General features: G+C 39.0%; 1 protein-coding gene across 9 annotated transcripts in view; it reads right to left on the minus strand.

Annotated features, from left to right (window-relative positions):
- The window catches only part of gab1 (GRB2-associated binding protein 1), a 61,430-nt gene that overhangs the window by 25,190 nt on the left and 23,098 nt on the right, over positions 1-13,142 (minus strand). The window contains exon 1 of one of the 9 annotated variants that reach the window (XM_044347187.1): positions 9,576-9,603. The exons of 7 other annotated variants lie outside the window; for them this stretch is intronic. In XM_044347187.1, coding sequence (XP_044203122.1) covers positions 9,576-9,587 — 12 coding nt within the window. In that variant the 5' untranslated portion in view covers positions 9,588-9,603. Of the gene's footprint in view, positions 1-6,170; positions 6,252-9,575; positions 9,604-13,142 lie in introns of those variants that run through there. One more of the 9 variants, XM_044347186.1, reaches the window with a different exon arrangement.

The raw sequence follows: 13,142 nt of genomic DNA on the forward strand, positions 1-13,142 counted from the left end.
GGAAGTAGATAAATGAATGAGACAGTATGGCACCACTGTGCATTGATTAAGGAAATGGCGGGACTCCCACTTGAACAAACAGACAGTGGGAATGAACTCTATGTTTTAGCCCACAGCTGCTAAATATAAGACTATATGGCCAAATCAAGTCTCCTATTACACCAGTTTGATCTAATTTATTAGTCTAAATATGTGAAACTAGTTGCTAGTGAACCATCCTGCCAACATCACTCAAGCTCCACAGACTCTGGTTTTATTGCGCTTAAAAAGGCTAATTGTGCTTCATGGTTTTAGATAGCTTAATGCAGCCTAAAAAGCCTTTAAGTACACTAATTGCTTATGCGAATGTATCTGTCATAGCAGGCTGTTAAATGGCATACTTAAACTCATCCTCTATATCTCTAATGCTTAATGATACTGAGACAGGCCTGTGGGTTTCTATATTTCTGCAGCAGCAGCAGTTGGGACATTAGACCAGACAGGGGGCGGCTGTGGCTCGTCCACTAATTGGAACATCTGCAGTTCGATACCCAGCTCCTCCAGTTCGCATGTTGAAGTATCCTTGGGCAAGAAACTGAACCCCCAAACTGCTTCCGATTGCTGTGCCATCAGTATGTGAGTGTGTGTGTGTGTGTGTGAATGAGCGTTAGAAACTCCTCCTGATGAGCAGGTTTGCACCTTGCATGGCAACCTCTGCCATCAGTGTATTAATGTGTGTGTGTGTGTGTGTGTGTGTGTGTGTGTGTGTGTGTGTGTGTGTGTGTGTGTGTGTGTGTGAATGGTTGGATGTTGGCATGTAGTGTAATGCACTTTGAGCAGTCGGAAGACTAGAGAGGAGCTATATAAATGCAGTCCATTTACCATTTACTGTCTCTTAAGGGCATGGACAGGTGTGCTGTTTCTATGAGACTTAATGATTATCATTTATGTTAAACATTTACTGAGCACCTGCGCAATCTAATGCAATCCAATACAACAGCTCTGCCATAAATTCTACTTTTACGAAGCTTATGCATTTTCAGTTTTTCTTGACATTGTCAGAAAGGTGATAATTCTACTTTATGTTTATTATTGATGTTGTAGCGGGTGGTGGTGGTGGTGTATTGGAGTGCATTATATTTAAAAGTGTTCCTAATATTTTGCCGTCCTCATGTATGTTAGTGAGTGGACAAAAATTTTAGGAACACTTTTCAATTTAATGCACTTCAGTACACTACCACCACCAAGCTTTGTAAAAGTAGAGAAAGCAGAGCTGTTCTATTGGATTGATTTCGACTGCACAGGCGTTCCTAATAAAGTGCTTGGTGAGTGTAAAAGGTTCATGTGTGCCAGTTGGTGTTAATGCAGGCACAACATGTTGGTAAGGTTTGTTGGTATCTTGTGGTCTGGGGTGCCAGTCAGAGTTGAGCCTGACAACAATTTTTTTCTCTAAGTTGAAACATTCTGAACTCATGCTGATGCGTCTTCGTATCAACACCCTCGGCAAATTTGCGTCTAATTGAGTCTTTCCGTCGACTTTGTATGCAATTGCACCACCTCTAAATCCTGCTTTGAATTCAGTTTCAACACACAGCTTGACTTACTCTTTAACTTTTGTTTTTTATTGATCTTTTTTGTCATTTTTGACAATCAGAGGTCACTGAGAAGCTCTTTACACCTGCAGCTGCGATCTAACAACAATTTGGAGAGTCTGATGATGTTTTAGTTATTGAAAGCATACTGCAACCAGATAAGCAATGCTAAGTGAAGCACACAGCAATTATGCTACATCATTAATCCTGACAGACAGGCACTATGATTCCATGCTTCCTTTGAAAGGCCATATACACCATAATACAAAGCTAAACCTTTGGCTCTCTTTGGGAGAAGCTGTGTGTGTGTGTTCTATCGTGCTGTCAGAATCACATTAGTAATTTTATCACTGACTGATGGGGGTCAAATCCAATTAAAGAAAAAAAAGAGAAAGAATGAAGAGGAATACAAAGAGAGTATATCTCTGTACATTATCCATACACTTACAATCAGCAAGACCTCAATATCAGTAATATTCATTTTATCTGCTTAACAGACACAATTCAAGCTGAAATGCTAATCTAGGTACAGTAACAACAGCTCTTGAGTAGCACATAACTAAAACTCAAGTGGTGCATTAGAGGAGCACACTGTGAGAGCTGGTGTTGTATATCAGTGCAAGTACATGACTTATTTTTGACATTAGACTTGGATAAATGTATTAAAGCTCATTATAAGCACTATAGTGATTAGCAAGTGTAGAGTATCATTATTGTGCTTTCCTAAGTGGAATCAGCAGGACAAGGCGCACAAAACCAGTACACAAAGAGGATAGCTGTGATCTGTTATATGTGAACACAACAGAATACTTTCTGTGATATTTTAAAGTGATGAATATAAATTAGCAGAATGAAAATAATTATTCTACAACACTGTTTCAAAATTGCAAAAGGAGGGAATGTCACCCAATTCCTTGATGGATGTGAATTTAATAAAATAAAACAGCTTGTCCTGGTGTATTATTCAACTCTACATACAGCAGATATACATATAGCAGATACAGATTTTAATAGCATTTGTTGAGCGATCTCCAGTTCACCCATTAGATGTTAGCATTAGCTTAGCTCACAGACTCTGGAGGCATAGTTAGCACTTAGCAGCATGAGAGTGGCCGGGCCATCTGTCCCGTCTGAGTGGGCTGTGGGTAAATGACCTGCACCCCAGCTGCACTGACTCATCCTGACTAGCACAGCTTCTCTGTTTGTTCCTCAGAAAAACACAGCGCAAGGGACAGAACAAGGGAGAAATGGAGCACAGGATGAGCACAGGGTGAAGACGAGGGAGAGAAGGTCAAGATTTTGGTAATAACAGAACAAATTAGTATGTGCTATCGTTTAATCTGCCAGAAATCACCACCAGACAACATTTTATGGCCACAGGGAAAACAGACCACCTTTTCCGGTCAGTTGATATGACATTAAAGGAACCTTTTTTTTTTTTTTGCATTAGCTTTACACTCACACAGTGCACTCTCCCAAGCAGGAAATTAAACACACAACAGTAACCAGTGTGCCAGTATTGATCTGTGTACTCTTCAGAGCAGTCTCTTTGGAGGGATTGAGAAAACGTGGAGCGAAGTGAGAAAAATGTAAATGAGGAATCATGTGCTGGAATCTTACTTAGGATTTGCGTGGAAAAATATAGGATTTTTTTCTTTTCACATTGAAAAGTCATTACTTAGTCCTACATCAGTTTAGTATTTTATTTGTTGCTTCAGTCCAAACTGCTAAAACAGCTTCAGTATAATTTCATTGCACTTAATTGTAAACATTTATGAATGACCTAAATCTCAGTAGATAGTTTAATAGGTGTTAATATGCATAAAAGACCTAGAAATGTCTAATGATTAGAAAAAAGTTACATCACAGCACCACCAGAACAGTCATACCCCCTTATTGTTTTAAATCATGCCTGTAATGATAACTGACTGACAAAGATCAGTTTCTATTGAATTCTGGGCTGAAGACAAATTTACTCCACCTTTCCCTTATTGCTGTCAAATCTCAGCAATTTCTTGTATATCATGTTTGGACATATAGAGGGTTTGAAACTCATTCCCTATTTTTCCCTCCAGAGTGCATGAGACATTTTCAATTATTTGGGCAAATGCCTAAATATAAAATATTTGCACCTGCTGACGCAGAAAAGAGTCTGAACTACAAAATATTTCCATGACACTGCAATCTGACATAAATGCAGTAAACAAATATGCAATTTTGTAGACCACAGTGCTTCCCTGAGCCTCACTATCTGGACCCTAGTACTGTGCTGAACAAAGGCTGTTCTAAGAGAGGAGTGTCAAGAGCGTCAGAGGTTTTGGCGCTCATGGCCTTGGTGACGAGGTCTGCAGAAGGAGAAGGAGGGGAGGGACAAAAGCTCCTCTATGCTTGGTGCCGCAACTTGAATAAATCAGTCTTTGTTAGCGAGACATGACTGGGATTCTTGCTAAACAGCTATTTTTACATCCTTGAGCACCAGAGAGGGCAGTTAACGTACAAGTAAGAGTGCATGGCCTTTGGCTAAGTGAGGCTGTTCAGCTAACGTCATCAGCCCTCCGCCTGCTGGAGGGAGAGGGGACTTCCATGAAAGACGAGCATGCCTGAGGTCCAGCATCCTGGTTAGTGGTTAATAATAGTCAGCCAATTCTACCTCCAGTTTCTGACCTTAAGGTTAACACTCTGCATTTATTCTGTTGAGATGACAGCCATGCATGGTGGGATCTTTTTAGATAAACTCAACACATGCTCAACCTAACATCAACCGCTACAGCAAGTGGGAACAGCAATATTCTATTCAAAATGAACGGATTAACTCTATCCTAACAAACATGCTGATTCAAACATATGCACATAAACAGGATTTCAGCTAAAAGCGATTCAACATGTTTATGTTCAGCTATGATTGAACTCAACTGTAGGAAGACATATATGTACTGAATTTATTACTATAGCCCAAACCTAAAAAACAACCCCAAAAGTATAATGTATCTGTTATCAGTGAATATTTATGTACTGATACACTAAATAAACAAAAAGTTCACGTCAAAGACATCAATGAAATACTAAAAGTAGCTGAGTCCCTACATCAATAAGAGTATGTTTAGCTATAACAGTAATGCAACAGTAAGTTTGTTCAACTATAATAACTATTCAGCATCTTTGCAGACTCTTTAGGGTAAGCTATGTCAGTCTACTATCTCAGCAGATTGCCTACCAGTCACACCATACCTTTACTAGTTCCATTCAAAAATAGCATCCTGCATGCAGCTGGCATTAACTCATTAACTAATTGTGATGGAAGAACAATACACCATGAGATTCTATTCACACATCAAATGCCTGTATTCCTTAAATTATTTCAGCTATGTCTTAGAAAGTAAAATTGCAGCGTAAAGTGCCAGTTTTGATAGGCTCAGGACACCACGGTAGATTTTTACATCCTCCATGCTTGACATTATCTTCATTTAATATGCAAAGCACCATTTATGATAGTTGGGTAAAGTAAACTAAACCAAGGCAGCACAAATCCAACTGTCATTCAGTTTCATATCCTTATAACAGTAGCTTTTTATAGATACAAAGTTCTACTTTTTTTTAAAAAGAACAAAAAAACAAAAAGAAAACACTTGTGTAACAACACCCAGAGTGGAATCAAAAGTGATATCACAGGCTCCAAACAAGCTTTGGTGAACTAATGGACGATTGCACAGAGAAACACAAACATGTGATTTGTGGATCCAGGGGAAAATTTTCCAGTTATTTTAGATTAGAGTTGCAACAATTAAACGATTTCACTATTAACCGTGCTTTAGAACATCCCGATTTTGTAACCGTAAAGGCTCAGCTACACCGAGTGTTTCTGTTCTTGCTCTCAAAAAAGGGACATTAGGGTACATTATTTTTCTATGACTGGTTGTACAAATTAAAAAAAATAATGTGTTAAGCGTAATATCCACAGGCTGAACCGGCAGACTGCAGGTGGAACCTGGTGCACCAACTTAAAATGCAGTGCTGCAGCAAGTTCAGGTATGCAAAGTTACACATGGTGTCACAAGAGCGACTTAATTATTAAAATAGATTATAAAAAATGAATTTTAATCAAATAAGGCATGGATGACAGTTGATGATAATAACATCCATATGTCCACATTATTACCTACATTAATAATATTTTCCTTTAGGGGATCAATAAAGTTCATCTTAATCTTATATTAATACTAAACAACTGTTAAAAACAAAAGCCAACAAAGAAATGTGGGGGAGGGAAAAACACAATAAAACCTCTCATTAAAAACTGCTCATGTGATTTTATGCATCTGTAGTGTTGTGAAATAAATTAATGCGTAATAATCGTGAGACTGTGAAACTGTGATTTTTCCTCAGACTATAACCATACCATCAAAATCTATAATCGTTGCATCCCTATCTTGCATGGCCAACTTTCTAGCCCAACACCAACCTGCAAACCAAGACTTAGACAGTGCACCACAAAGTTCAATAAGATTTAAAAACACGCTGTTCAATACTACCTCTAATGCTTATAGATTATCCACATGGAAAACATTTGAGTTTTGGGTAATAAACAAACAGTGAGCCTACCTTGCAAACTGTGCATCCAAATGAGCTGTTTTCTTTTTGTCTTACAGTATTTCTGTTACTGACCATGAGTAAACAAGCATGGTGGTGTTGTTGTTAAAGCTGTTTGCGCCTTCTGACTTTATCATGTGCTGCAGTGTGTGTGAGGGTCAGCAGTTTGTGACCTCTCCCTCCTTTGACTTCCTGCTGTATGTAATCAGGTTGTCCCAGATCTTCTTAACTGCCACTGCTAAATCAGAGGGGGTGGGACTAAGAGAAAGTGGAGGGTATGTATAAAGTTTATAAAAATGAAGTGGGAGTGCAGCCCAGCATATTCAGCAGATAGCACGGGAATAATTTAATTTACCAACAAAGTTATTCTATTGTCTGTCAGTTTTATCAATGATTATTCGATTAATATTTTATTTGCCAGCTTCACTGCACAGACACAAGAGATGCTGGTTGACACAGCTTTTACAACAAAAAACACGGAGCTACCACACATGCGATCACAAAGTTTTTTCAACAAATCAAATTCTGTACAGCACTTATTTAGAAGTAAAAATGACCGTAAACATTAAAGTGATTGCCTTGACTGTGCAACTGCCTCTCCCTTCCAAAACACATTGATTTAAAATGATCTTTAACTATGTTATGTCCTAACCAACATCCTGTTTCAAAAGGAAATACATCACATTAAGGAAGTAAAGACAGCATTTCATGGGGGCTTTAAAACCTGACTCGTCTCACCACTCATGGTGTTTGTCCTAATGGACTCCGTTCTAGTAATGCAGTCCTGTCCATAGATCACATCAGCGAAATGTCCCTCCCTTCATTTACATTGCTAATCGAAGGTCCGTGCGTAGCTCATAATTATAGACAAATCATTTTCCTTGTATTTCTCTTTCTAGTGTCGAATCTGAAGGCTTCATCCTCTTCCCTGGATCTGAGCCTTCCTCTGCTTCCTGTGGAGACTTTATGATTCTGTTTCCCATCTGCACTCTCAATAAAAAGAGGTCAGAGATGCCACAGCATGGACAGCTTCCTCTGCTCGCCTGCTACACAAAAGCTCTCCCTTGGCAGAGCAATGACCCCAAACCCTTCTGCTAATGCTGCAAAGACAAAGATACAAAGATACCTTGGTGACTGGAGGTCCTCTCAAGTCAAGAGCTTACAGAGTGCATGTAAATTAGACAAAGCTCTTACCCAGATTTTCACTGAATATTGAGGCATTGCTCTCTCTATTTCCTCATCTTGGTATGCAGATTTGCTGGGATTATTTAAACATTTTAGTGACTTATCAACTGTATATCTGAGGCAATAATGTACTTTTTATTGTGTTGTGCTGTAATAAGAAAGTGCCCACTCTTCAGCGCAAAGACAAGTGATGCTGATGGCCGGCCTTAAAGAAGCAAAGTCACGCATGAGAGCTTTGCAGGCTGCACCTTTCTGCACACACACACAAGTACTTTTCACTACTTTTTTAACCCTCACCACTGCTGTGTTAACAGCTTTCAAAAACAGGGCAGCAGATGGGCAATTACTTTATTAAATCAGCGAGGCAAATCAGCCATTATTTGATTAACTTGTCCAAGAATTTTTTTTTCAATAATGATTTACCAGATCTGAGGCAAAAGTCGATCGATGAGTTGAGAATAAAAATGAAGATCCATTGTGTATAATTGTGAACAGGTGTGCAACAAACGATCATTTTAATTATTGATTTATCTGCTGTTTGTTCAATTACGTTCACAATTTCCTAAAGCCATTCATATCTTATTTTGTCTCACCATTTCGCCCCAAAACCCCAAAAATATTAAGTTTACTAAACATGAAATAAAGGTAAGCAGCAAATACTCACAACTGAGAATATACTGTCTGGAAAGATTGATTGCTCAAATAAACCATTTAGTTAGAAAAATAAGTTCCTTTTCCTAGCACCCGTAATAGGATTGAGGCCAAAGACAGCAGATGAAATTAACAGAAAAATAGAGTGAGAACACAGCTAAAGATAGGACCACCCAGGCAAAAGACTGAAGTAACAGCAACACTAGTTTATGTGTGTATGTCCTATTGAACCCTTACATGTCCATCTTAGAAACGCCTGCAACAAAAATTGTAACTCCCAGCTGGTTCTTCTGAACTTATCAATTATCATCCGTGTCCACAGCATAGCACTGCTCCCATGTGCGAGTCAACCTCTTCATTTCTCTCCTCTCCAAGAGAAAACAAGAACAAATCTTTGTTAAACTGAAACATCACATCCTTGCTTTGTGTGCAAGCGCCCCATCTTCCCACACAGGTCAGAAACACAACAGTGAGAATCTCAATACTTCCAGAAGAACCAAAGCTCAAGATCCAGAATTCCTGAGAAACTAGACATCCATTTTTAATGGACTGCAAATGACAAACCTTGCTTCATAGATACTGATAATTTATAACTAATGTGCTCTTATTTAATCGTTAGTTTCCGTTTGGATAAATGATCACAAGATTAAATGATGAGTAACGACAAACACACGCGTGATTAAGGATTGGTGCTTATGACGATTATCAGCAGTATCTCAGTGTAAATATATTACAATTCCTGTTTAATTACTTAAACCATATAATAATACGTGCAACTCGTAAGTGGCACTCATGTTCATCCGTAAGGTAAAAGGGCTTTTTGGCGTTTTACAAGAACATAATCCTATAAATTTCAAAACAGTGAGATTTTGACATTAGAATTGTGAACCACAACATCTCAATGTGAGAATTCTATCCAAATATGATCATGTGAAAAGATTATACATTAGAATTTTGAGTTACTCGACAAAGAGAGAACAAGTTAAGGGGGCTTTGTACAGACACTGGTGCAGCAATCTGAGCCAGCACCAGCCTCTGTACAGGCTACAAGGCCAAACAAGTTGGCACCGTACCAAAAAATAGAGCAGTTGTGTTATGCAGCTGGGCATATACTATAGAGGTAACATTTGTGCATTCCAAATTTGCCAGAAATAAACTGCCATCTGCTGTGTAATGTAAAGACAGCGCATGTGTGCTTGTTTGTTTGTGTGTGTGGTAAAAATAGCCCAGTTTGTTAACACAATCTGATATTACTAAATGCTTCAAAGTCAGAGAGTGAAGTTCTTTAAAAGTTTCAGCAGCCATCTCTACATAAACAGCTTCTCCCGAGAGTCAGTTATCCAGCATGCTTGCATCCTACAGTATATGCATGCTCATCAACAATGCATTAATCTATAAGGAGCTTTGATCAAAACAAGCTTGTTCCCACTCTTCATCATCTACATGATCCCTCGTTCCCTCCCTCAATTTACCATCCCACAGTCGCTCTGCTTTCATGTGCAGCTGTGAAATTCTCACCCAGCCAGGCGCCATCTGACCCCGGCCCTAACAATCTACGGTAAGTATCCAAAGAATACAGACCTTGGTAGACATACTGCTATCTTTGCAAACAGCGCACACAAAGACCAACATTCTCATGAAAGACTGTCTGAAAGGCAAACAGGTGTTCTTAATTTATGGGTTTTCACAGGTGACCTAATAACAAGACAATGTCATGATTCGGATTTTGATGCTGAGAAAGGAAACAAAAATCACTCTGCCATTGGCTCTACTACAGAGGAACTCATGTCTGACCACTAATTTTAAAAAGTTTAAACTCAGCTGTAATCAAAATTTAGCTTTTTTTTTTTATAGAAAACTTGGATAAAAGAAATATCAGCAATAATAGAGATGCTTACTCAAGTTTCTAAGAGCAGGTTTTATGTTCTCTAGAGGAGTGGAAATTTCTCAATCATCGTCATGGACGATTCTGCATCGATGTAGTGACAGAACATAATCGGGAGTTTGGAAACATTAGGCCTACATGAAAAAAAACAAAACAATCCCGACTCTTTCATTAATTTCTAATTAATAGAATTTATTGTGATTAAAACAGCAGCCAACAAACTTATAGCCTACTAATGCTGATTGTTGATTTTCTGGCCTGAGATGGACAATAAAGTTGTGAAGTTACAGTTACCTTCCAGAAGCAACGTCGCTCTCTTGCATTGAATTGTGGGTGAATGTTACTTTTATATGTTGGGAGATATGGCGGAGGGAGGCAGAGATCAGCAGCAACTGATAAAAGAATGCACCCAGTATTTTGAAAGTGGACATCTGGGCACATTTTGGATGTTATAAACTTAATGGGAAGCACAAACTGGACAAGGCAAACACCATGTGTTAAATCTGCCTCACAGAAATTAAATACTTTGGTAATACAACGAATTTGAGGAACCACGTTAGCCGTTTTCACCCCGAGCTAACATCTGTAACCATAAGGAATACAGTGAGCCCAGCTAATTAGCCAAGAATTGAGGAGGCACTGTCAACTACTGAGGTGGGTCACACAGACACTGGTATTAAAAAGATGCAGCTTTTTATATTATAGACTGTTGTAGTCTCATTTTTGAGTTCAGAATTATCTGACTGCTTGTATTAATTGATGAAAAAGTAACTATGTGCAGTAATACAGAAAATTGAGGATGTGATACATTGAGATGCATCAAGAATCGTTGTGCATTCAAATCGTTGACAGGTTAATCATAATCGAATCATGAGGCCAGTGAGGATTCATACCTCTAATATTCTCTGAGACTTTGCTGGAGAGGTATTCTCAGCAGCCCAGCACCACCCGCACTGCAGTTAATCCAGTGGCTTGAATAGGCAACTGTTGTTGATACACTAACTCTTAATCGAAGGGCAGGGACAGGAACTCCCAGTCAAGTAATCATTCCATATCGTTCATTAGTGTCCACTGACAGAGGGAGGGAAATGCTGGGAGAGTGTGAGAGGGAAAAGGTGGGGAAGATGTAGCAAATGAGAGTTGATGAAGTAAAGGACAGATCAGTAGTTCTGCACTGTGGTTGAGTGTAGTGGCTCTTGTTTATTTTCAGAAAACAGGGATTGTTCAATCAATTTTATACCAATAAGGTTTGACATCTGCCACCTCGAACAGCAACCAACCCCCCCCCCCCCCCCCCCCCGAAGCTACAGGCTCACTATTACACAGCTTTCAAACAGGTTAGATTCAGACTTAAATCGTGCTCTCAGGGTAAAGCATTAACTCAGAGAGGCAGGTTTAAATATTAACACAGCCACACATCATGTATGACTGAGGGAGCACAGGAGCGTCGGTAGTTACGTATGTTGTAGGAAACTGTAAGCAGTCACACTATTAGCCTTTTCACCACAACTAAACCGACTACCTCTTACTGTGTTTTCCAGGAAACACTGGGCTTTGTGAAACAGAGAAAAGGAGAGAAAAAACACACACAAGGCAAAATAACATCCCTTAGTGGAAGTTTCCACTTTGTTAGCGCTTTTTATCTTCCTGGTCATCTGTTCCCAACACACACTCTGGGCAAAAAGATTTCCTGTTTTGCCTCCTTTTGTCACTGTTTTTGTGTTTGGGGGTCGGTCGGGTGCTAACTTTAGAACCTCTTCTATATTAACATTTATCTAATGCTGCAGCAGCTAATGCTTCATAAGTTGTCTCACAAACTAGGGACTGGATTCAGACCTCCAAGTGAAATAACTAGACAGTGTTAATCTTTTCTTTTAGAAGTTCAGGACTGACTAAAGGGAATCCTTCACTCTGTGTTCGCAAATTCTATTACAATCTATGCTTTGAGTGGACAGAGCAGAGAGGGAATCACATCTGCACTGTGAAGACTCAATAACCAAGACTGATGATTTGCTCACATTATGCAACAAGTTTTTTTTGCAAACTGTTTGCCCTGTGTTGGTCTGAGCTGATCATAAACAACCTACTGTATGTATTCAGTATATAAAAAAAGCTCAATCTTGGCAATCAGAGCAAAGCCTGTCTCATTGTTATGTGTTCTTGGCATTTCAAAACAACACACCATAAAACATGCAACTATCAGTGCTCACCAACACAAATCTCTTCTGTCACCTGAAAAAAATACCTTTCTACTGCAAGTGGGAGTACAAAATTTAGTAAATGTCTTAGCAAACCCTTGAGCACTGTCTGATGTGCTAATGTAAGCAGTTTAGCAGCAGCATTACTCTTTCTGGTACAAAACAACAATCAAACACGTCCTGCCTTGCTGCCATTACCATGTATTAAAAGAGTCAAAAGGAACAAGCACATAGAAGAGTCACAAGGAGCAAGGACATAACTAACACAATTACTTCTTTTCTAGTTAAAGGCAACAGCATGGTGCATTGTCAATGATATGATCCCTCACTGGTTTCCCACCTGCAAATGCTGCCAATTGACCAAGCCAGAGGTACCACTGCAAGAGTCTACAGTGACAAGCAAATGTTTTGTCCCTGCCTCATCTGTATACAATACAGTGATCATCTTTTTTTACAGTCCGAATTTTTAATCATGCTTGCAATAATAATTTGTTGGAAAATAGCAGACATTGGTGAGAAAAATAGTGTAGGAATCTGTGTAAAATAATGTAATGCATGTACTTTTTTAAAACGCTGAGTGGAACTAATTATGTAGCACTCAAATGTCTGTATAAGAGCTGTGGAACTGACAGTACAAGGGTTTCAATGCTTTTTAAAAAAAATAAATAAATTAATATCTCTACACTGTCAGGTGCAGGAATGTTACAATAACCAATAAAATATATGGGAACAACAACCCAGCCTGCTGCCAACCATCAAAACATTTAAGACACCTGAGAGCAGAACAAAGGCTCAGAGAGAAGACAAAGAAATTATGCTTCAGGAATGACCTTTGCTCACTCTTTCAATTTGCACTTGCCTCAAGATTTCATACTGAAATGCGATATTGCTCACAGAGAAAGTTTCCCCTCATGCAAGAGCTGTCACTGTCACAGCATGCGCTCCTGATGGCCATTTCCTTGCATGGGTAAAGCTCTCACTTGTTTTTGTAGAGTTTCATACAGAAAAGCCATGATGTTTCATTTAGAGTCCTTCCTATGATAAACATAGAGACTGCTTTCTCAT

This window comes from Thunnus albacares, chromosome 3 (genome assembly GCF_914725855.1).
Source record: "Thunnus albacares chromosome 3, fThuAlb1.1, whole genome shotgun sequence".
Lineage (NCBI taxonomy): Eukaryota > Metazoa > Chordata > Actinopteri > Scombriformes > Scombridae > Thunnus > Thunnus albacares.